This window comes from Phyllopteryx taeniolatus, chromosome 4 (genome assembly GCF_024500385.1).
Source record: "Phyllopteryx taeniolatus isolate TA_2022b chromosome 4, UOR_Ptae_1.2, whole genome shotgun sequence".
NCBI classification, from domain to species: domain Eukaryota; kingdom Metazoa; phylum Chordata; class Actinopteri; order Syngnathiformes; family Syngnathidae; genus Phyllopteryx; species Phyllopteryx taeniolatus.
Window position 1 is genome coordinate 27,569,196 of NC_084505.1, and position 25,251 is coordinate 27,594,446.

At 43.1% G+C, this 25,251-nt stretch overlaps 2 protein-coding genes across 10 annotated transcripts in view; one reads left to right on the plus strand and one right to left on the minus strand.

The window, feature by feature from the left end:
• The window catches only part of ncapg (non-SMC condensin I complex, subunit G), an 18,428-nt gene extending 14,506 nt beyond the window's left edge, over nt 1–3,922 (plus strand). For 2 of the 3 annotated variants that reach the window (XM_061771175.1, XM_061771174.1), the window contains 6 exons: nt 1,381–1,546; nt 2,526–2,699; nt 2,776–2,899; nt 3,092–3,139; nt 3,212–3,281; nt 3,355–3,922. In XM_061771175.1, coding sequence (XP_061627159.1) covers nt 1,381–1,546; nt 2,526–2,699; nt 2,776–2,899; nt 3,092–3,139; nt 3,212–3,281; nt 3,355–3,472 — 700 coding nt within the window. In that variant the 3' untranslated portion in view covers nt 3,473–3,922. The remainder of the gene's footprint in view (nt 1–1,380; nt 1,547–2,525; nt 2,700–2,775; nt 2,900–3,091; nt 3,140–3,211; nt 3,282–3,354) is intronic. The other variant, XM_061771176.1, reaches the window with a different exon arrangement.
• lcorl (ligand dependent nuclear receptor corepressor-like) lies at nt 3,918–19,332 on the minus strand. 7 transcript variants are annotated; one of them, XM_061771165.1, is made up of 8 exons: nt 19,035–19,332; nt 18,211–18,276; nt 17,287–17,375; nt 17,062–17,188; nt 16,274–16,501; nt 16,041–16,122; nt 6,327–11,305; nt 3,918–6,231 (listed from the first exon to the last, which is right to left on the minus strand). In XM_061771165.1, exons 1-8 carry the CDS (start codon nt 19,126–19,128, stop codon nt 6,224–6,226), a joined length of 5,673 nt encoding a protein of 1,890 aa, XP_061627149.1. In that variant the 5' UTR covers nt 19,129–19,332; the 3' UTR covers nt 3,918–6,223. The 7 variants fall into 7 exon arrangements, with proteins under 7 accessions (XP_061627149.1, XP_061627148.1, XP_061627150.1 ...); XM_061771164.1 differs by having other exon boundaries at nt 16,041–16,125; nt 19,035–19,331; XM_061771166.1 differs by lacking the exon at nt 19,035–19,332 and adding an exon at nt 18,837–18,941 and having other exon boundaries at nt 16,041–16,125.
• Between the last annotated feature and the right edge of the window lie 5,919 nt (nt 19,333–25,251).

Here is a 25,251-nt window from a genome sequence, read left to right on the forward strand (position 1 = left end):
TTGCACTTGCGTATGTAGCGCCAAAGTGTATTTACTGACATTGGTTTTCTGAAGTGTTCCTGAGCCCACTTGGTGATAACCTTTTTTTTGATGTAGTGCCGCCTGAGGGATCGGGCATTCAATGTCTGTTTTCGGCCTCGCCGCTTACATGCAGTGATTTCTCCAGATTCTCTGAACCTTTAGATGATGATATTATGGACCGTAGATGATGAAATCCCAAAATTCCTTGCGATTGTACGTTGAGGAACATTGTGTTTGATGAGCATTCCTCAACTTTCTCAGTCTTTTAGTTAACTGTGTCACATGTGTGCGTATACACACACACACACACACACACACACACACACACACACACACACACACAGCGTGCCGCTTTCACAGAGACTTAAGGCTGCGTTCACACTGCAGGGCATGATGCCCAATTCTGATATTTCTTTTTGTTAAGTCCCATTTGTATGCAGTCGTTCATGCTACAAAACCAAGTGTGTCATATTGTGGACGGAACACATCCGTGACGTCACACGCAATGTGCAAAACCGGAAGTCATATTGCCCACGGGCACAACTGCGAAGGGGGCGTGTTAACAGAAGTAAATGCGGCCCCTCGCAGAAGTCTGGTCATGACGCATTTGTGGCGATTTTAAGGAGTTTGTGCAACCAAAGCCTACATTTTCTTAGATCAGTTCTAAAGCATCTTCTTTTCGCCACTGATTGTTATTTCTGCTGGTTTGTCCGTCATTGCTGTTTTGCGTCGTGTCTGTTTTGTCAAACAATTTTGACGTATAAGCCCTGTCAGCGTCCATACTGCACTCGCATCAGATACATATTCGATTTCCATATCCTTGAAAGAGGCCTGGGTCGGATATGAAAAAAATCAGAACTGTGCTGTTCACATTGATATGAAAAAATCAGGTACGTGTCACATTGGGCAAAAAAAATAAATCATAATTGACCTGCTGTTACTGTTCCATTTGGCAAGATCTCTGTACCTGTGGATTTAAAATTAAACCGTTCAGGAAATCACGCAGTCTGCCCCGATTTTCGATCACGTGATTGGATCGGGACATCCCTAGTTATTATCATCACCATTACTGTTATTATTTTCCACTATTATCCATCCATTTTCTATGGCTCCTTATTAGGGTCACAGATAGAGCTGCAACTAATGATTATTTTAATAATCGTATAATCTTTTTTTCCATTAATCGATTAAACTGATTTGAAAACGTTTTCAATTTCCATCCCTTTCCGGTCGGCCAAAGTCAGCCGGAAAGCTGATGGGTTCCAGCACACCCAGTGGGCATGGGCGGCATAGAAAATGGATGGATTCTTGTTGTTGTTCTGATGTGAATGAACACGGCCCGCTGTCTTTGTGTTTTAGGGCCCACCAGGAAGTTGTGGAGGAGAGTTTCCTGCCGACTGTGCGCACGCTGATGAACGCACCCGCCACTTCTCCGTTGGCCCAGGTGGACATTAACAATGTGGTGGAGCTCTTCGTGGAGTTGACCCGTTCGAGTGTGCTCGTGAAGCCTTCCGTCAACACGGAGGTTAGCTGCCCCCCCCCCCCCCCCGCTCACATTAACTGTGAGATCAAACGCCATCTGTTCAAGAATCAAAGCGACTTAACTTCATTTGAATAATTTGAAGCATGTTTATTAAACAGCTTTTCAGATTTACAAAATATTTATGTTCAACAATAGACATCGTTTTCAAATTCTCAAAACTGCAGCATGAAAAAAACCAAAACAAGCAAGAAATGCACAAGAACCCACCCATCCCATCCCCACTTAAAAAGCACAGCACACATTGATTAATAGTGCAAGGCACTGAGTAGTCTGTATTATTATTATAGGGAACAAATGTATTTTTGACTGCATATTATATAGGTCTAGTTTTTTTATAGTTGCTTTTGTTTTGCTCGTCGCGTTCGATCTTTTTTCTTCAAATAATCCTATATTGCTGTTACTCGTGGTGTAATACTTTTAGGATGATAAGGAAGTAGAGGTGTAGGAGTAAATACGTTTTACTTCCTACACCTTTTCGAATATGACTAATTTAACTATTTTTATTTCTTTGTTTTTGTTATTGAAATAAGAGATTTTGTAAAATTAAATTTCTTTATCTAGCCGTCAAAAATATGTCTATGCGTCCAAATGCCGAGTACCGATCCCGACTTTTAACGTGTAGGTCTAGGAGGTGTGTCTCTTCACATAAAGACGAAACGCTACAGTCCGGTCCTACATCTGCCGGACATTACTTGGGTTCGGGCCTTTGCATATTTACCCCGTGCTAGTGTTGTTTTTTTGCGGCTACTTGGGGGTTTATCCTCCATTTCAAAAACATGCTGCTTTGGTTACTGTAATTTGTGGACTTAAGATCAGGGGTGGACAAACTTTTGTCATCACTGTACTCTACAGTGGTGCATCACAAAAAGGCAAAGTGTTGACGTTCCTTTGAAGCGTCTATCTGTGCCGCACTGCATCAGGTGCAGTGAGACCATGACCGAATTGATGTGCGTTTGCGCAGCTCCAGGAAGTGAGCGTCCACGACTATTTGGCGGTTCGCGTGTGCGGCGAGATGCTGAGAGACCCGACCGCCCCCGAGGTGCGTCTCTACGCCAAAACCCTGAGCTACCTGGAGGTGAGCGGGGACCAGACGGTCAAGAAAGACCTGCTGTCCCTTTTGCAGCAGCTCGTCCAGGTAGGCTACAGCCTCGCGTACAAAAGCACAGCTGTCGACGACTTCTGCGTCAAGTTTCAACTTCCCCGTTCCTCAGGTGGTGAAGGACCGCGTGTGTCTTCGCGCTCTGGACAAGATGATTTCTCAACTAGCAGATTCTAGAGAGCAAGCAGAGCTCCTTGGCGCATCCCCGCTGCGGCCGCTGGATGTCAACGCGGACGGTACAATGTGCAAACACAGACAATTTATTTCCGCTGTGTGCGTTCGTCTCGTTTATGACAACAATTCTTGTATGAGCATTATGCTTTTATTACCAACATGTTGATATGCAGATTAAACAAATGCATTGGCACACAGCAAGTGAAGGGGACTGACACATTGAACGCTACAGAATAACAATGTTGTTTCTCCAGAAACTGTAGCAGACGAGCCATCAAAATCATCCACAAGAGGCAAAAGAGGTAATACGGACTGTAATTATGACGCATTGCACAACTTGTACAGTCTCGGCATTAAAATGAGCGTGCGCGCAGGTCAAAGGAAGACCAGCACGGTCAAAGGAGGCAGAAAGCCAAGCAAGAGGACAGAGTCCTCCGAGGAGAGGTGAGACTTGACTTTATTGCTTCAGATAGTCACGTCAATCTCCAATGTATTTTCCTATTATTCCTTTTGAAAGCAGTGATGGAGAAAATGTTCCTGCGGTGCGACCTTCTCGCAGAGCCAAAATTGCAGCTATAGAGAAGACAAAACTGGATCTCAATCCCCTCCTCAACCAGGAGGCCAACTTGTCTTGAAAGTATGTTCACTGAAGTTTGCTTCTGTCAAATATAACTTGTATTTTGTAGGTTTTAACCATTTTAACAATAAAGATGTGGCCTGTGTAGATTGCCTCCTATATCTAATGATGTTTTTTTTTTTTTTTTTTTTAAACAGCTTTTTAGGTTGATTATTGAAAATAAATGCATTAGAAAAACAATGAACGTTTAAGCAGTCTCGTTGGATGTTTCTCTTGGATCTGCGGCTAATGGTAAAGCAATTTCAATAGAACAGCATCTTTTATGTTTGCATTTATTTTTATTTTTTTTAAATACAATGTTTACACAGTGACTTAAGTGTAAATGTGTTTAAAACGGATCTGGGAGGAGTGCAACTACAAGGTTTTTTTTGGTCTCACTGATTTTCACCTATGGCAGGTGGGTCTGCAATGATAAACTGGTTCTGCTGTATTAAAATTGTGAAGCTCACGGGGTATTTAGGGGAAAACATCTTTATTTCTCCAAACACAGCCATCTATTGCATCTGTAAAGGACAGTATAAAACCACAAGAAAATATACAACATAAGTTTAGCACCAAGTTTTTTGAGTGGGTTATTTTTCCACAAAAATGGATCACGCCCCCTAAAATGTGACCGCAGTGACATAAATAGATGGGTAGCCAGGCACGATGTTTTTATACAGAAAGTTAAAAAATAAAAAAAACTTTGATAAATCCACTCACGAGATAGGAGGGCAGGGACAAACTTGAGCTTGATCCAAGATTAGTGTCAATTTATCATTCATACATCTTGGAGAAACAAATATAAGGCAAAATAAACAAGAACTTGAGAGCAACAGATCTCTCAACTGCATTTAAACCGGATATAATGCTAGAACATTCATTGAACACAAAACATTTAATGCTATAATGTGTATATTTTTCTGCTTTAGTTTGACTAGGGATGGGCATACTGATCTAAAATCCAAAAGAATTGGTGAAACTCAAGTTCAAAATGGAGTGCGCTAGTTGATTTATGCTGTCTGAAAGTGTTCACTCACTACATAGCATTCCTGAGTTCCAGACGTTTTTCTGCCGAGAAGCCTGTCATCAGCTCAGTGGAATTTCTCCAGCTTATCTACGTCACTAGCGAAGATCTCCGCCTACCTCTGCGCTGTCGAAATGACAAACTCGTGCTCAAATGGCTCTTCTACACTGAGGAAAGGGGGCGGTCTTAGCCAAATCTGGACAAAGCAGATATAAAACTGTGTCACAGAAGTAGCTGTCAGAGCCCCCAAAAAATGTACAGTTTATTACTAAGTCCATGTGAGAGAGTCACTCTATGGAGGTCGAAATAGCCAAAATGAGAGGATTTTGTAACTGAATACTTGTCATGTTTTGTTTTTTCCTTTGTTGGAAAGTTAAAATTTGTACAAAAAATTCACTCCCATCTGCGACGCATGTCGTCCCGCCATTATTTTCTTCTCTGAAGACTCAATGCATTACGGCATATCACGACTCGGTGAGTGACCACCTGTTGGTCACTACTTTTTGCTATGCTTTGTGGGAAATTTTGAGTGCACTATACAGGGCACTGAATTTGATCACTAAGCATTCAGATACCATTACAAAATGGCGTAACCACTACATAGTGGTTAGTGAGTGATTTAGTCTCAACTGGTTGACAAGTTGAACTACAACACGGACAACTGCCAGGCAGCATTATTCGACTCAACACTGGCATTGGGGAAAAAAGATTAGAACATTCAGACAGCACTTCTTCCATTCCTTTAAAATAATTTGAGTCAGTCTAGGAAATGTTGTTCCAATGCCCATCGCTAGTCTAGTCAACTTGTAGGGCTACATGGAGACTTAAAGTGACATCCCGGGTCATTGTGTACATCCATCTCTCACTTATAAAATAATGACTAAATACTGATAGAAACCATCTGGGTTTGTATTGCACCACATTTGATTCTCTCGTTGTACAGTAGGTGTTGGTAGTGGAACATAGGATGTGCAAAATATGGGGGGAGGAATTTTTGTGGGATTCTAAATCTCAAATAGTGCAACAAGTACATCTGATGCTGGCGGTGTCCCATTTGTAACAGTAAATGCTTTGGGTGAAAACGACAACACTTAAAAGAAAAAGTCTATGCACAAACAAAAAAAAACTGCATGCTGCCAATTCCGTCTAGTATTTTTTTTTTTTGTTGCCAATTGTGGTTTGATGACGAAACCTACTAATTGTGTTTGACCTTCATTCACACAACAATTCCTCAGTTCCAAGTTGTGACCTGCCATCAGCAAACATAAAACTTTGGACAGTAGGAAAGTCTTTTTTCCATTTCAATTGAGCTCAATTTAAATGATTCAAGAAAAAAATACAATAAGCACGTGTGCGCATCTAAGCAGTGCTACATTAACATTTCTATTTATTGTGTCGGAGGCATTTTTTTTTTAAACTATCTAAAGTTTGTTTGCCGAGTTTGAGGGGGAAGAGGTATGTCGAGGGCAGAGTACTGTCTTTATGCAATCGACCTTTGTCTTACAAACACGGCTCTTCAGACAAGGCTTGCTTTATGAAGGAAGGGTATTTCCAAAAAGTCTAACCTCTACATATAAAAATAGTGCAACATCAATATTTTCTTAAGTTAGACTGCTACATAATTGCTGAGGGCAAGACTGAACCGTAGTGTAATGATCAGTCCACACGGTCAGCTCAGTGTCCAAAGGCACCACAAAACACCACAGTCCATTTCCCACGAAGGATGGAGGCCTTCTGCGTCATCTAGCTTCCTGCCAGAGAAGAAAGACAATTCCAAATGACTTTGTTTGGCTTACAATTACAGTTCTGTTAAGTGAGATTCAGTAAAAGGAAGGAAGGCAGTTACCCAGGACAAAGTCACACCACCTTGGTCCACTTAAGCCCTTCATCCGCGATTGTCGTAGCTTTTTTGCAGGTGGTGGTTCAGCAGACACAAGGCCAGGACATTTGCCCTTCTGCCTCCCCAAAGGCATTTCATCCAGCTTCTGGAGTGATTTACGTGCCGAATCGGTCAGTTTTGTAGACGCAGCCATGCCATTTGTGCACCGTTTTCTTTTCACAGCTTGAACAACTCCTACCAGTTGTCTCTTCTTTCCAGCAAACACAAATGCAGAGGCTGACTTATCATCCAGTGTCACGGTACAGGAGTCCCACTCTTGGGCTGATTTGTTGTCTGGGGAGTTGATCTTTTTCAAAAATACCCGGCATTCCTTTATGGTCTCAGGACTCCAGGCTTTGGAGCAGATGTTTTGCTCTTTTGGTGTACCCACAGGCTCCTCGGATTGGGCCAAAGAACTGATCTTCGAACCTTCAGACAACTCCTCTTTAAACAGTTTCAAAGCCTTCCGTTTTGGTTTAAGTCCAATTAACATTTCTGGCCTACATGCAGTTACTTGTGTGTTTCTTACATTTGCCCACTTCCTTTCTTTTAGGGTTTGGAAGAGTCTCCTCACCCGGAGTAGTGTGGCCTTGTATTTGCTTAGGGGCCGCCTCCATGTAGTTCCTTGGTGGAGGCTACCCCTTACATTCTTGTGAACGAGGAGTTGTTGCCTAATGTTTTGGATTGATGGAGCTTCCTTAATTACCATCAACCTTTTTTGGGCTTTTTCATGTTGGAGGGGGCTCTTTGGCAAAGTTTTGGCAAACTTCTTGAGATGTCTGCGAAGTCGTTCTGCCTGAGGACTTTGGCACTTGGCACCTTGTTTGATGACAGAGCGAGGGAAGTGCATAACTTCATAATGATTGCGAGAGCTTGTCTTCTTGACAATAGCCAGTGACTGTGTCTCTGTTGTCTCCATAAACCAGGAGCTGAGTTGCTGCATGCTACAAGATCTGGGTTTAGTAGGGGGGCAGCTGAACAATGTTTGAATTACTGAAGAATGTTTGGACTTGGTGAACGATGAACTACTTCCAGTGTTTACTTGGAATTGGAGGTCTACCCTCCGGTTCTCCACAGTGTCCGAGACCCAGGTGTCAGAGATGAGCTGAATGCGTCTGGCAAACTCTTGGTTCAAGGTCTTTTCTTCAGCCGATGCTGCCCACCAACAGAGCGTCTCTTTTGGAGCAAATCTTGAGTCTAAAGAAATACCTGCTATTCGAGTGAGATCCTGAGAGATGTTCTCGCTCTCCTGTTCACAACACTGCCTTTTCAAGACCGAATGTTCTATCCTGTTCTGTTTTTCTTGTTTTCTTTGATTGCAGGCCTTGTTCAGCAGAAGTTGTTTGGAGCGTCGTAAGAGCGCATTACTGTGACTGTATGTTGGAGTTCTGGAGGTGGCAACGGCATGCAAAAAATACACTGAGGGCTTACTCACTCTCTTTGAATGACGTACAGCTAAAGGCTGATTTTGCACTTTACTGTTTTTACTCTGGGATTCTTTTTGTTCCTCTGGTTGCAGGTTTTCACAAGCAGAGGGACAACTAACTGTCCTGGGCTCTTTGGCACGTTGAAATTGTGGCAGGAGTGCTTTCTTGTTCATTTTTCTTTTGGGAGAGTCCTTCTCAATCAAAATTTTACGTTGCTTTGGTGACACTGTGGTCACAGTGACTGAGATTCCAGAGATTTTAACTTTTGCTGGTCTACCTGGTTTCCTTGAGGGTAACGCATTCTCGCTTTTCTGGCATTTGATCTTACTGCTAGGGTGGAGTACGGCTTCTTTTATAGGGTTGGCATAATGTAAACCCTCAGGGAATTCTGGTGAATCCATTTTGGGATGTCCTAAATTGATTTTATAGTTTTGTGTTACATTCAGGTCGTTTTTAAGACCTACTGCTAGACAGGCATCTCTAAACTCTGTTTGGAGCTGATCAAAGCTCTCCGAAACCATTCGTTTGTTTCTTCTTGAACGGCCGTAGACTACAGTTATTTTGAGGTTCTTGTTGACTTTCTCCTCCATGTCTGTTGGTACATTTGCCATGCTTGTCCCTGTTGCTGCATGCTCAGGCTTCTGTTTACGTGGTCGACCAATTGGTCTCTTCACTTTTTGCTCCAGATGTGGCCCCAGCTTCTTTGGCCGGCCTGGGCGTCTTTTCAGGGGAGTGATTTCATGGAATGACTCCAAGTCCCCAGGTGATCTTTGATTCTCCGTTCCGAATGGATTCTTAGCTGGAGTAACTTCACCTGATCTCTTAGAGGCTATCTTGGGGGATGAAGAGGCTATCTTGGGCGAAGAAGTAGATTTTCCAGATGACTTGGGTGATGAGGAAGGGGACTTAGCTGGTGAAGAACCTGACTTAAATGGAGCAGGAGCTGACTCAGCTGATGAAGAACCTGACTTAAGTGATGAGAAAACCGTGGCAGGTGAAGAACCTGACTTTGGTGTTAAAGGTGGCTTGGTTGGTGAAGAACCAGACTTTAGTCTCTGTGAAGGAGAAGACTTTATGTACCGTGAAGATTTATCAAATGAGGTAGTGGATTTGCAATTAGGCCTGATAAGTGGCACGGCACATTCAGTGATCTGGATTCGCTTCTTCTCAGGTGTCCCTCCCCAGGAGGACTCTTTGCATGGGTCAAAGAGTTCCTCTGCTTGTGCATTTGAGCCAGACCTTGCTGATTTAAGACTATATATGATACCTTCTTTTAATGGTGTTACAAACATTAACTTAATTGGGCTTGTGTACTGGAATAGAGAGGTACAAGTATTCTTAGCACAGGTAGCAGACCTGGTCATAACCCTGACATTTGGGTATTGGAGCCTTCTTGACGCAGTGTTCAAGAATGATGGTCTTTTTGGATATGGCCGTGTTTCTTCCGAAGGTTTGGAAGTGCACACAGTCTCTTTGACTGCTAGAGTTTGTTGCACATCCTGGTTTTGCTCTTTTGATTCTGTATGAAATGAACTGTGTCCTTCTCTACTGGTTAATGCAAAGGTGTCTGGGAGATCAGACGATTTGGTTTTTGATTCAAACTGAGCATTCTCAACATCTAAATTTTGAAATAAGGCATCTGAGGTGGTAGACGTGACGGCATTTGTATCAGGAGTTCTCTGGTTAAATATACTTTCAGAGAAACAAGCTGCAAAGAACATCTTCCTGGTTTCTGTGACGTAAGAGGAGAATCTTTGTGGAGGGACAATGTTTCTCCGTGACCTCCTTGACTCAATGCTCTGGTTTTCTTGACCTGGATGACAGTCTGTAATGATAGTTTGTCTTTGATTTTCAACTGACCCATAATCACACTCAGGGGTGCCGCAGCGTTGACCTGACGGGGCATATTCAAGAATCATGGCATCACAATTTGCACTAACCTTGTCCTTTTGGCAACGTCTCTCACACTGAGTCTTCACCTGTGGCAGCTCATTTTCATCTTGAGAACAATGGTTACAAAATTTGCTTTGCAAATCATGGGACATTGCTTGGCTCAGGTCTTTTTCTCTTTCCTTTTTCCCCCCCGTTTCATCATTTCTGTTACTTGCGGGAGTGATACTGAGTGGTACCCCGTTAACGCTTTGATAGTCCGTATTCAACTCAGTTTCTCTTTCCTCTTCTGGCATTATGTTTAAGTCAAACAAAGTGCTAGATGTATTTACAACACCATTAGCATCGTTTAATTGTGATCTCTTTGCATGTGATGACTTTCTTCTATTGTATGACGCATCAAACATTGCAAGCTCTCGTTTAATTTTCAAACTTTGCCTTCGGGTTGTAGCACCATCAGCCTTTCTCGCCATTGCAGCAAGCACTTCCTGGCGACGACGGAAGCGTGTATTAGGCAACCTGGACTCTTTGCTATCATGGCGATTAAACAGCTCACTGAGGTTATAGTCACTGGGACTGCGTGTATGAAGCACAGTGGTGATAATTTCAGTCAGATGGGCATCAGCAGGAAATTGCAGGTTTTGGCTGGTTGAGGACTGTAGCTGCTCCTGTTCAGAAACAATGGCCAAAGAGGCCAGAGCTGGATCTTTCTCTGAAGGTCTGATGGTATCAAGTTTCTCACTAAAGCGGTTCACAACATCTTGCAGTAAAGTCCCACTTTGGTTCTTCTCAGCTAGACTACTTCTTGGAGTCCAAGACTCAAGTGCCTCTCTTTTTGCTGCATCTACAATTACCTCCTGGTGCATACTTGGATGATCTTTAACCATGCGGGCAGCTTCTCCCTCTTGCTTATGGTGAAGCAGGGAAGGTGGCATTTCATCAGTTAATTTATGAATATCTGAGAGGATTGGCGAAAGCGGTGGAGGAGAAGGGCTCTGTTCTCTTTTCAGGACAGGAGGAGGAGGCTCACAATCTCCTGTTGCGTTCTTAAGCTGGGTCACACAGGTGTGATTTGTAACACATAAATAAGGGTGGGGATGTTGCTTACAGCAGATTGATGAGCAAGGACCAAAGGAACACATTATGTTCTTGATTTGATCTGCAGGCAGACCTTGACTAGAAGTACAGTGGAGCCTCTTGGGGCAAATCAGAGTGTAAGTGTCCATCCTACAACTTTGCATACAGTGGTTGTTAAGGTCCAAAGGAGCTACACCTTTACAACCTTTTAGAGGCAAGTCTCCGGGATGGCACGTTGTGCTTCCGCAGCCTTGATGACCACAATCAGACGAAGGGTATAATGTACTGCTGTTAAGAGCGCTACACTTATGAAGGATAACATTATCATCTGCATACAATCCACAATGACAGCAGTGAGCTTCTGTTGGAAAAACAGGTTTGTGGGCAGGGGAGGAGAGCAATTTTTCCTTGTGTGCCAACTTTAGCATCTGGTAGAGTAAGGAACGATGTGCTGGGCAGAGAGAGCTAAGGACGACATCCAGCGCAGATTGCTGGTGATGCGTCCCCTTTTCTATATTTCCCAACTCTTCTTTATCTGAAGGAGGTGGGCAGCTAGAGGCAAAATACAAAGAACTGAGTTAATAGTCTTGTTTTCTTGGCTGAGTAAAGTTTTGATTGACAAAAGTATTTGTAATAATAAAAGTATTAGTACAGAGAGTACTTAGAAAGTCTGACTATACTTACTGACTATAGGGTTTGTATTTGACATTTACTGTACATCTTTTTTTATCATTATTTTCATCCACCAGGAACAGTTCTGAAACCTGAATAACATGCAACAAATTTACTTTTCACTAAGCTATTTTGAAAACGTGTCAAACAGAAATGGGTGATCGTTTTGTAAAATCATAACAGAGTTTTCCCACTTAACTGCTCTTAACTTGACGAACAAGTTGATCCTTTGTCGAACCACCGAACAATTAGTTACACACGGGTGTAAATGGCACACAAATATATCACAAACCCAGACCCGCTCTCAAATTGAAAAGGTAAGATTGTGACAACTTGGCAATTTGTTGAGAGCTGTTTTATTGAGTCGCAGCAGGAATGATTGTAGAAACGCTCAAACCTCTTTTCTCTGAGACAACACTTTCACAAACAATCTTTACAGATCAACGAAAGTCAACAATTAAATCAGGTCATGACAGTTTTAACAATAAACAACATGTTTGAAATGTGATGCCATTTCCAAAATCTTAGGTTGCGTTTAAATCAAGAACTTCTAAGTGTTGGGACTAACAAATAAATAAATAAATGTGTCACCACAAAAACCATGGGGCATAGTGGATTCACATGGTCTATTTCAACCAAAAGGTTTGATTCTAGTACTCCTTTTGATTATTATTATATATTTTTTAAACTAATCATGAAATAATCACAACATTCATGGGTGTCGTTTTAGGATTAAATTAAATATAGTGGGTTAACATTTCAAAGCATTCATGCAATTTTCACATTACACATTATACATAGCATTTAAGTGCTCAATTACAAGTCAACAAGTACAACAGGCAAACCAGTAAAACTCAGCTTTGAAGCACAATAAATTAATTTGTACCACATAATATAGGTTTCCAAAGACACAATTTGAATAACTCTTAGTGCAATAACACTTATGCATTAACAGCAGAATTCTGATATGATTAAAATATTTACCAGCGGGGAAGTGGGAAATAATTAAACTGGTGACTGAAAATATACTGAAATCAATCAATCAGCTTTCTGATTCTCAAGGTGTTTAGGCTTGTTTCCAAAAAGAGCTAAGTAAATCACAAAAAAAGAGACATCTTGTTGCAGCACTGTGCAGCCACAGCCACTGATGTTGAAGAAACATCAAAATTCAAGAATGGACATATTCAGTACCAGAGTATTTCATCATGCTTAATAACTTCAAATGTTAAGCACATTGAGAGATTAACAAGAATGTAAACCTTGTCACAAAACTAAGGCAGATCTGTAAATGCCACAATGCCCAATAAAACCAAAAAATATTAGTTCATGTCAATGAGACACAAAACTCATGAAAGAGCGAGTTTATACCGCATGACACAGATTTTGGGGGGAGTGGGACACTGGGCTACAGGCAAATGAAATTCCGAGGTATGTACAGGTATATGTGGCCATGAGGTTAGATCGAGACACGTGCAGGCTGACATCGCAGCAAATAGTCATTTAGAAACCGCTTGTTGTTGGCAACCCTGAACTGCTGCTTTGGTATTAGTGCTGTTGGAAATCAGTCCATCTCAAGGACAGACAACAACAACAACCATTTCAGTGAAGCCATTTCCAAGACAGAAGCCTGTGGGCCCTTTGCATTGAGTCAAGCCACTGTCACACTGCCAGCCATCAATCACCACAATCAACTGTTAAGACTATTGATTTATACACAATACACATACAGTCATTTTGTCTTTGCATGCCATCTCCAAATCACCTTTGTTGAAATAAACGCCACCATTTTATGGAACAAACATGTCCCGTAAAATAGACATTTCAAGCAGCAGTCATCTATGAGGTTGTAAAGTAATGCAGATAAAGTAGCAACATTAGTAAATATCTGAGGTCATAAAACATCTTTAACAATACACACACAATAACATAGTACCCAAGTTGGAGTGCACATTAGAAAACATGCTACACAGATGCATTCCCACTACAAATAGGGGAAATAAAAATTAAGGACAACAGATGGCTTTTTTTTTTTTCATATACTATTCAACAAAAATTCACATTAAAATAGTTATCACTGTAGTTAACAATAGACAATCTTCCTGTTTGCAGAGGTATATAACAATAATTACAATGAGAGTTTATTGTTATGATGGCTCTAAGTCACTTCAATGGCCTTGGTCAGATACCCAGAGAGATAGAAAGCTGCAAATGACAATCATCTTTGCTTCATGAACAAGGAGTTTTAAGAATTAAGTCAAACCTGAAGAAACTATTTTCCTAACAGCTCACTAACAATGGAGTCATCTTTACTTTTTCACTGTGTTTCAATCATTTCATCCTGGGAAATCTAAGGTCATATTTTGTTGCTTGGTGGTTTTAGGACCTGAGTACCATAACCAAAGAAGACCTAGAAGATCAGCATTTCAGGTGATTGTAAAAGAGTTCCGAGTAATACAAAACATTGGAGTTACACAGATTCCAAATATGTTTCAGATCTAAAGCCAATCATATATTACATCATAAATAGCTTTTTAAGAAATGGCTTAAGACATTACCAAAGAATAATACAAACCAATGGATTATATTGAAAACACCAGTCCCTGTAGACCTGCCCCTGCCTCTTGGTGATTCAATTGAAGTCCCGGACCAAATCAGAGAAACACAGCAGAGCGTATGACTATCAAATAGCGACTCACAGTTTAACCTGAATAATATAACCATATCATTGTAAAGGCATGTGTTGTGTTTTAACAAGATTCCACGAAAACCCTCTTGTAAGAGGTGGTGGGTTCAAGAGTTGAGTTCTGGAGGTTTTGCTTTGTCTAGAACATGTTTGCAGCAGCAGGTGAGGCAAGAGGCCCTGAGTTCGTGGAACCTGTAACGGTTCCACAACCAGACAAATTGGAACTGGGCGAGCAAAAGCTGGCAGATTTCTTCTTGGGAGGATTTTTCAGCGTTCCAGTGCGCTCCTTGACTTTGTATTCCAGTGTGCTATGGGGTACCCCGTAAACTCCTTGGGCCTTCGATACGCTCATCTGGCCGGCCATCACCATAGCGATGGCTTCCTCCATCAGTTCGTGGTCATACTGGCGGTATCTTCCACGTTTCTTTCTCGGTGGCTTGTCTTTGTCACGGTGGTCTGCTCCCTCCTCTGAATCATCCAATGAGGAGCTGCGTTGTACCAGGCGAAGAGGTGACTGGTTGGCACTTCCTGCACAGCCACGTGCCAGGAAAGGTGATCTGAGTTTGAAGAAAGACGAAGGTCTGGCAGTAGCTGTCAATAAATTGGCAGCACCTTCTGTCGGTGAGGTACGGCGGTTTTCAGCGGTTCTGTGAATCTCTGCTGGGCCTAACCTGCTATGATTGGACATGGAACGGACCTGAGGAATACGGAGGGGCGTGGGGGCCTCAAGACTGAGAGTGGGGCTTGGCGGGGGCTGGGGAGCATCCCTGAGCTGGGGAGAAGAGTGGGGAAGGGTCTTTTGTAAATCACTTGGCTGATAAAAGGGAAGGGAGGAGGGCGGGAAACCGAGCTCTCCGCTTTCCTCTGCATGTCCTCCTACTTCCGCCCTCTCGGCCCACGCCGCCACTTTCTGCAGAACGAGACGGGCTTCCCCGCCCAGCGTCGATGACGTCATCTCCTCCCTGAAATCTCTGTTGCTTTGTGACGCTTGGTGCGGCTTCCCCAACCTTCCTCCTGACCAGTCTTCCAGGCCGTGCCTCAGGGTGTGAAGGGGAATTCCATAAAGCAATGCAGCTCGCTGCTCTTGCAGCCTTCCTGAGTGAATATCCTTCAAGGCCTTGGACAGCAGCCCCTCAGACAGCTCCAAACTCCTCTCAATGTACTCCTTCTGCCTGAGCTGCCTCCTAGGGATGGGAGGACCAAACAGCAGGGTCAGGATGGAGGTGATGGAGAGGGTGTGATTTGGGCATAGGGGAGAAGGGGGTGTAGAGGGGTCCACTCCTTTATGCCTTGTTGGTAACATCACTGCTTGTTATTGCATGCCTGCATTCAGCCTCTGTCTGGACCCTCACACACAGTTGTGCATCTCTTACACACACTCATTCAATGTGTTGGGGCGATTAAGCCTTTTCACGTCCAGGTTGGACTGTCTGTGAATGGCTGGCGTTACTCACAAACAACCGCTGCAGTTTTTTATTATCCTTCAATGACAGTCTGATGTACATGTTAAGTGGAGTAACTGTATTCATAACTGGATCGGTTGAAAAGAAAATGAATTCATGATGGGATATTGCAATTCAATTCTTGTCAGCGTGCAATGCTGAGCTTTCGACATTTGTTAAAATACGGTGCCAATGCTGTGACGTTACTGCTCAAGAGATAGAAGAGTCAACCCCACTCAACCAAAATCCAAAAATGAAATGAGCAACAATCCACTCATCCTATACACCGTTAGCTGCACAACCATAATGAACATGAGGAAATTGGGATTCTCTCACTTAGTTTTGGACATGGTATGAATCAACAAAATACGTGTATTTTCATAGTAACTGTAATGTAATAGCAGAGCTTCTGCTGGTCTTTCACCACAAGGCTCCCCAATACCACCAGTTAAGCAGAAATAAGTAGTCTGATCTGTAATAAACTTCTTACCCTGAGGCTTTGACATTCGATGACAATGTTGATGAAGCTGTTGAGCTGACGCCGCTCTTTTTGGAGAGGTCAAGGACACCATCTGCTGCAGGAAGATTCAAGTTCAATTGGGATGGGATTACATATATTATACACAGCAGAGTGGTTTATTGAAAAAGCCAAAGAATTTAAAATCTATAAAAGTGACACCCAGAATCACATCTCAAGTTTAATTTGTAAAGATAGTCACTAACCTGTATCAGATTCCCTTTCAGTCTCCTCCGGAGTTCGGCTTACGGTTAGGTCCAAGGGGACATCTGATGTTTCAGAAGAAAAAGGCGAAGATGTTCTTATTGTAATATCCATCGAAGTGGTGTGGAGTAGGCACTTGGACGCATACTCCATGGCGAACTGGTGTATCATCTTCTTCATCAGCTCCTGGGCAATCCGAGGAATGTTGGCATCACAGCGTAGAGACGCATCTGACAAAGGGAATGTAAAGCCGTACATTCATGTTTCCACAGTTGCACAAAACTGTCAAAGGTCAAACTGCCGTAGTGTGAGACTTCTGTAACTATTGTGAAACTTCAGCTCTGTGATCATCTACGTTAACTCCACAAGGGTTTTGCTTTTTGGGCATGTTTTTATGATGTCACGCAAAGAGCAAGTGTGTGAGGATGATGACCAACAAACAGGAAATGTAATTTAAAATTCACACACTGACAGTTATTGTTAAAATGTTACTTAAAATGTTGCTTGAACAGTTCATACATTTTGCACAGTCTGACTCTGGGACACAAGAAAACATGTTTTTTTAAAGCTAAACTTAAAAAAAAAAATAATAATAATAAAAAAAAATAAATACATAAATTTAGTTTTTTGTTGTTGTTTTACTTTTACATGAAATGCCATGTCAGCACCATTTTGTCTGATCTAACCTTGGTAGGGCCAAACAATACACCAAAAGTCCAAAGGCACACTATATATAAACTAAAATTTGGCTAGTTTATTTCTAATAATTGAATGAGAACGTAGGACTCACCTTTCTTGTGGAACACAGCTTGAAGGAACTTGTGAGCTGTCTGGCTGCTCTCAGAGATGGTTGGAACTTGACATAGAGAGAAAACCGAGGGTGAGGGGAGGGGTGAGGTGTTTGCAGGTGCTAGATCCTGTCCAGAAAAAAATAAAAATAAATAGTGGAAAATGTTGTATGAGAGCACACTACTTGGATAATTAGTTCCAAACAAGACTCCCATCAGTTTCTTACACCGAGTTTATCCAGAGGAAGGCTGCAGAATGAGCAGTGGGAGCAGTTTGCCTCCGGAGACCAGTCAGCCACCTCTTTGGGTTCACAGTCTGAAAGGAACAACAACCCAAAAAGACAGAGGGCTTCATATAACCATCTCCGCAGTGTTTCCCAACCGTTATTGAGCCACGGCAAATATTTACATTATAGAAAATCACAAAAACACATATACTGAAATGATGATCTCAGCTCAATTTAACCACAAATTTTAGATAATTATGTACCTTCTGTCATCGAGTGTAAGAAAATTAAATTGTTCTGCCTACCACTATACAGTACATCGCTGGGATCGATAGATGAACAAAGACATTACTTGTCCAATTAAGTAAAATTGGATACTTTCCAGTGGCACACTTGATGGATGACAGCTCTCTCAAGACACTAATGTGAGCGTTCGCAACAGACAACTAGGAGTATGATGCAATTGTGTGCAATGCGCATGAAATTGGTTGGCAGAAACCACGAATGCTTCCTATAACGGTGGTTGAGGAAGGCGCATTATCACCAAGTTTTCGTGGCTTTTTAATCGCAGTGTGCAAGTTTGTGCCAGCTAATGCCAAGCAAAGATAGTTTCTGTGCAACAGTGGCACCAAGGTTTTGCCTAATCACTATGCACTTGCAGACATATGGGACCGAAATCAAAGTGTAAATACCCTGATGACTCCTGGTCGACGGTTAATTGAAGACTTTTTGCCAACCAACACATCACGTGACCATTTGGTGACGACACAGCGAACTCTCCTATAGGGTTGACTCCACAAGTGTTATTTTTCTTTGACAGATTGCGACATAAGAGTGTCTCGACCAAACTTGTACACAGTTTTAAAAGAATTACAACAGTTTGTTTGTGACAGAAATCATTTTCAAGTCAAACAAAGGACCCACCATCAAATAAGTTAAGGTCTCTTGTCAGCATACAACCATATATTCCCTCCAGGATGCTTTCAAATCCTGCAAGATAAAAACACACACTTCAAGGCCTCGTATAACTGACGAACAATCCGGTGCAACACCACTGCTAGTTTTCACTGAAACAATTTAACCAAGTCTTAATCAATTACATTTTCCCGTTTGTGAAATGACCCTGTTAGAAATTGTATATATGTATTGTCCTTAAACATATTAAAAGTACCAAACCGCTAACAGGCGATGCATCGTTGCCAGCTTCAGATTTTTTTTCCCCCAAACAACTTTTTCAAAACGGTACAAGCCACGGACAACAACTGGCGTTGTCTTCACGTGCACCGATGATATCTTTGCGGTTTCATCTCAGCCGTAATCCCCTCCCCCAAACTGCCTTAATAATAGCAGTGTTCGCCATTTGATTGTTTATGTGCACAACGCCGCAATTAGTACATAGAGCTAATGGCACATTTGTCGCCACACATTAAAGCTGTCCTCTGTATAGCGTCCTCTCAAATATTTTAACAGGTCGATAACAAGTCGTGTTCAAGATGTTGTTGAGGGGGCACAAAGAGAATGTGTCAACTAGCCAGCTGTTTAATCCTAACCTGTCACTTTGGGCTGCCCACCGAATGGAGTTGGACCTAGCTAGCCAGCTAGCTAGGTACTAGCTACCGAGTAACATAGCCGGGTGGAGCAAACCTCTTCATGTCGGACTAACGCTGCGCGGAGTGTCTTCATTTATTTTTAGTGATGCTTTTTATTTTATTTTAAAAGAAAGCAAGTAAACGACCCCCGAATCATACCGACGCAGTGTATCAGCTTGTATCGCCAAGAGTCAAGTTCCCGCCGAAAGCCCTTTCTTTCTGCCGTGCATTTGGAGCACGGCACGGCCGCCATTCTGCGTCCTTCCCCTCTCGCTCGGTCGCTCGCTCTCTTTCTGTCTCCGTCGTTCCGTCGACTGTGTTAACAAGTGGACGCCTGAGCCTCCGGGACCGAAAAGGCAAGCTCGGCGCTGAGGTAGGTGGCTTCTTCTCACAGCTGCATTCTTTCACAATGCCACTTGGAGGCGACAGACACAAGCCTTTTGGTCCACTGGGGGGTTGCGTCTGTGTCTGTGTTTGTCTTTGTGTGTGTTTGTATTTGTCTGTCTGTCTGTGAAATTGCAACAATTTATTGATTTACACATAATTTTCCCGAGACAAATATTAAGAAAGTTTTGACTCGTTTTGAAACCCGTGAAATTGCACCAATGTCTGGCCAACGTCTTAATTCAAAGAAGCTCGAGATTTTACATGACTTATTGTTGTTGAATCCGAGTTTCAAACTTACTTGGGTCGGGGGTAGTTGCTAGCGGAGGTTTGCCTCCTCCTCCCGAACCCCCTGATACGGGCTGTTCGGTCCCTGTACGACCGGTGTCAGACGTTGGTCTGCATTGCCGGCAGTAAGTCGGGCTCGTTTCCGGTGAGGGTTGGACTCCGCCAAGGCTGCCCTTTGTCACCGATTCTGTTCATAACTTTTATGGACAGAATTTCTAGGCGGAGCCGAGGCGTAGAGGGGGTCCGGTTAGGTGGCCTCAGTATTGCATCTCTGCTTTTTGCAGATGTTGTGGTTCTGTTGCCTTCATCTCCAACTATCACTGGAGCGGTTCGCAGCCGAGTGTGAAGCGGTTGGGATGAAAATCAGCACCTCCAAATCTGAGACCATGGTCCTCAGTCGGGTCGGGGATGAGATCCTGCCCCAAGTGGAGGAGTTCAAGTATCTTGGGGTCGTGCTCACGAGTGAGGGAAGAATGGAACGGGAGATTGGCAGGCAGATCGTCTGCAATGACAGTCCGTTGTGGTGAAGAAGCAGCTAAGCCGAAAGGCGAAGCTCTCGATTTACCGGTCGATCTACGTTCCTACCTTCACCTATGGTCACGAGGTTTGGGTCGTGACCAAAAGAACGAGATCCCGAATACAAGCGGCCGAAATGAGTTTGTTCTGATTCTGATTCTGATTAGAGAACGGGTGAGAAGCTTGGTCATCCGGGAGGAGCTCAGAGTCAAGCCGCTGCTCCTCCGCATCGAGAGGTGGCTGGGGCATCCTTGTAGGATGCTCCCCAGACGCCTCCCCGGTGAGATGTTCTGGGCACGTCCCACTGGGAGGAGACCCCGGGGACGACCCAGGACACGCTGGCTGGACAATACGTCTTTCGGCTGCCCTGGGAACGCCTCGGTATCCCCCCGGAAGAGTCGGACGAAGTGACCGGGGAGAGGGAAGTCTTGGGCGTCCCTGCTTAAGCTTGCTGCCCCCGCGAACTGAATTCGGATAAGCGGAAGAAGGTGGATGGATGGATGGATGGATGGATGAATTTTATCCAGCAGCAAGAAGATCCAGGGTCACACGGCAGGCTTTTAGTCTTACAGTAGATTTTACATCTGCTTTTAACTCTTTTCAGCCACATATTTTAACAAACAAACTTATATTACATATTTTAATCGGCACGTTTTGTAGCTTGGATCATTGACTTTTTTTTTTTTTTTTTTTTAAAGTAGGGCACTGAGGATAAGAGTAAATGGCTGTATGTCTATCATTGCATCTCCTCAGGGCTGTGTTTAGTCCCCCTTGTTGTACATTCTTTATTTAGACGACTAGAAGCTTGTACAACAGTACTGTACAAGAACAGGCACATTATACAATTTGCTGATGACACAGTGATTATCCGTCTACTCGACAAAAACGAATCTCGGCATGGACCAGTGGTGGATGATTTTGTGAAATGCTGAGATGATGCTTTCCTTTTCCTAAATATCTCAAAAACAAGAGACATGATCATTGATTTCTGGGAGGATCCAAGTTTCTCACCCCCACAGTCTTCTACTGTAAATGGAACCACATGCAATATGCAATAATTATCTGGGAACTGTAATTGACAGCAAGCTGTGGTTTGAGGTTAATACAAGAGCTGGCAGTTTTATAATATAAACTGAATTCAATTAGATGTCATCACTTTAAGATGATTTCCATCAGTGGGACTGCGGATGGTTGTTGTTGCCCTGCGATTGTCTGGCAACCAGTCCGGGGTGTACCCCACCCCCCCACTCGCCCAGTCTGCTGGTACAGGCTCCAGCTCATCCGCCACCCTAACGAGGACCGGCGCACTTGAAAATAGATGGATTTGTTTCAAATTCATGATAAAAAATCAAAAGCGAGAGATGCACAATTCAGAAGTGTGCCTGCTTTCAATGTGCCTCAATAAACCTCTTGCCAGTGCGTAAAACAAGCACATGGGGGCAGCAGAACACTTCAGGTTGTATTGCCAGAATAAGCAACAATGAAGTTTGGGATGTCCACAGGAACATTGTTCGTCACACTTTTCAAGAGGGCTTGGAACATACAACAGCACCCTGGTCGATCGCAGAAAGTTCCACAGGAGGAAACAGCCAGCGAAAGCTCCCATGCTACTGAGAGGCTTCGTTTTCTCAAGGGAATAGAGGTGCTTGCTGTGGAGACGATCATGAAAAATCACTGCTGAGAACCATGCCGCTGATGTACCCTGTGGAAAGAGGGGTTAAAGGTCGCATCGGCAGAACGTGCATGTGTTCGTATCCATTGTGGCAAAAACAACAAAAAAAGGGTGGACAGCGATATAGTGCCGCGGTGGTGGGCCACCGACTGCATCTGGTGCAGCCCACAGGAACATTGAACACCTCACCACTAGCATCACGCTTTGAAAAACTCCACAAAGTCCTGCTTGGGTGCAGGGACATCCAAAGTGTGTGTGTGTGCCCACACCTCGATCTTGTTGTGTAGTTAAAAAGTGAGAAACACATTGACATTTTCTTCATTTCCACTGCCTCGTCAAATGGGCGCGCTAAATCCTTGTCCACCTTCGAATTCGAATAGTGCTGAGTGTACGCACAGGACGTATACTTTATAGACAAATAAACATCCACACTCACATTCACAGCTAGAGACAATTTTAGTCTTCAATGACAATAGCATGCATGTTTTTGGAATGTGGGAGGAAGCCCGACTACCGAGAGAAAAGTCACACAAGCACAGAAAGAACACGCGAATGCCACCCAGAACTTCAGAAATGTGAGGCAGACAGACATGCTAACCACGAGATCACAATGCTTCCCATGAAAGTACAGTGGACGCTCCGCTATTCGTGGGGGATGGGGACCTGCATTGATGGGATAGTGACGGCAAGCTCAGTGTGTGTGGGCATGTGTGTCGATGTGTGAGTGAGACGGACTGAGAGGAGGAAGGAGCGTGCGCAAGTGCGAGTGTGTACGGTGGAAAGTGTAGTGACGGCGACCGGGGGAGAGGAGCGATTAGTGGAGGACCCGTTGATGTCGAAGGTGCAGAGGAGCTAAGAAAGCCATTCGAGCAGCTTCGTGCCTTTATTGTTGCCGCCACCCAGCTCAGCTGTGCAACGAGAGATGGGAGTTAACCCCGAGGAGGACAACCTCGGCCCTGCAGAAGGCATCTCCCGACTACGGTCAAGTGACCGTGGCAGGAAAGATTAACGTTATACATAAAAAAAATAAAATACACAATCTTGAATAAGCGGGGATAAACTGCCAACAAGTGCTTTCGTAATTGGTCCCCCCCCCCCCCCCGAAAAAAAAGAAAATCAAAAACGAAGAAAAAAACACATCTAGAAATTGAAACAAAAATTGGAATAAAGGAAGAGTAATTGGGAAAAAAAATTTGTGAGTAGGTGAATCCGTGGGTGCTGAACCGCGAATGTGCGAGGGTCCACTGTAATATATAAAACTAAAATACAATGATAAAAAGGATTGAGGTTTGCTGAAGGCAGTCTTCTGAAGTCAACCACTTTCAATTTCAAAAGATAAAAACAGTTCAAGGTGTATTGCAGGCTGCTTCACGTGCGGCTTACAAAAGCGTGCGTGCTTGCCGCGTTCATGACTGTGCTGGTTCAGTTCAACGCACAGGACAACTTTTGTGAATATGGATGGAAATAATTGGCAATATTTCTCTTTTCTCAAATGTGATGACGCATGATGAGGATGTGGATGCATTGATGGAACATGCGCGGGGAGATTTCTGGGAGCTTGGAAGGTGTTTTTTAATTTATTTATTTATCTATTTTTTTTTCAAAGAAACCTTTGGTGGCTTTTGGAGGACATTCTGATTTGGAGGTTCCACAGTCACCCCCTTAGAATGAAGTATTGATGATCGCTATCATTACAGGAGGAATTCTCCGGACATGAACAAGCCAACGAGCAAAACGTCCATCTTATTTAGCTCAGCAAATGCCCGTTTGTCAGCAGCACCATTCAAAAATCCTTTCTCAGGCTTTAACGGGCCTGTCGGCTGAAAGCCGTCAGGAAGGGGCGTTTCATTCTTTTCCATTTGCAGGTGCATTCCATTGGTTTTTGAGATGATTACATCCAGATCTCCCTGTACTGTACCGTAAAAGAAACACCTCACACATTTAATCTAAACAGGATTTAGTGGCATTAGTTGGGTTTTTATGGCCCAATTGAACAATTAAAGTGGCTGAGTATGAAGCCTTCGCGCTCCCTGACTGTGACACGTTTGCGTTTGTTTTATTCTGCTTTCAATTAGTACATAGTTTTACTTCAAGGCGCCTTGCTGATGTATACTTATACAATATTTTCACCTCCTCCGCCATGCAGCCAAATAAATGTCCCAGTTAAATGTAATTCACTGCGGTGCGTAGAAAGCAGCAGGGACCATGTTTAATCAGATGAAGCATGTTCCATTTGAAAAATGAGTCAGTAAAATTAAAAGCTCAAGATTAGAGCAGGGGTCTGGCTGTTTTTCAATTTATTTTTATTTTTTGCAATTTTTTGATGGATTATGTATGATATTCATAATAATGATTGGAGCCAGTGTGTTCAATCATTTGTGTATCTTGTCAATCGAAATAAGCTTTTTCTGGAGTGTAGCCTCAGCCGCGGCACACTGAGCGAGTCCAAGGTCTCCTGTGGTTTTTTTGCAAGTGAATCCTTTCGAGTTTAGTCTCTGACATGATGCAGGCGCCCTTCACCCTTTCAGCGGGGCCTTTTAAAGGAGGTGTCCAAAAATGACTTAGTTCACTTAAATGGAAAGTTTGGCACTCATTTTATGAAACAAATGGATGGGACAGTAACATGAAAAGAAAGAAAAATAAATCAAATGATTACGTGAGTGTAGTATGTAAAGTGCAATGTGAGATCTTGGGGATGACTGTAATTGACATAGTCTAGATAGGATTTTATCATCTCAGGAGAATTCGGTGTGTATGTTTTGCTCATATGAAACTATTTGATGGGACTCAAACCACTTGAGCAGGCTTGATACCAAGAAAAGTCAGTGTACACTATTTTCAAACAGGAATACAGTATACCACACAAACAGTACAAAACTCCTAAAATAAAATTACAGGTACAGTTGCCCTGTTCATGTCACATATTTGACATCTGCCCCAAGGCCCTACATATGTAAAACGTCGTGCTATACTAGTCTCCCTTCTGGTTATCTTGGAAACCCTGTAAACAAATTTAAAGGTCCTGTATTTTGGCTATTTCGATCTCCTTAGAGTGACTGTCTAACATGGACTTAGTATCAAAGTGTCAACTTCCTTTCAAACAACACCTTGGTTTTATCGTACATGTGTTCAGAAAAGGCCCCTCTGACAGCTACTTCCGTTTGACCCACTTTCGCATCCGCTTTGGCTAAGACCACCCCCTTTCCTCTGATTGGCTGGCTCAGGAGCGGGGAGGTAGACTGTGATCTTCGCTAGTGACGTAGATAAACTCGATAAATTCCAATGAGCTGATTTAAGACCTCGGCAGAAATATGTCTGCAACTCAGGAATGAGTGGACCATTTCAATTCATATTTCACGTTTACTGGGGCACCATAGAGACCATTACATCCCAAACATGAGAAAAAGATGGTTTGGTAAAATATGCCCCCTTTAAAATAAGAGTACAGTATTTGTATCTTTACTTAAATGTACCATATTTCCTCAAATGGCGTGAGAGAATGTTTATTTACTCAGC

Coding starts and splice junctions, on each gene's coding strand:
- lcorl (XM_061771164.1), bottom strand. CDS start 19,128: ATGGCGGCCGTGCCGTGCTCCAAATGCACGGCAGAAAGAAAGGGCTTT. Junction 17,189..17,286: donor TTCCTCTGGATAAACTCGGT/GTAAGAAACTGA, acceptor TTTTCTGGACAG/GATCTAGCACCTGCAAACAC. Junction 16,126..16,273: donor TGAAAGGGAATCTGATACAG/GTTAGTGACTAT, acceptor ATCTTCCTGCAG/CAGATGGTGTCCTTGACCTC.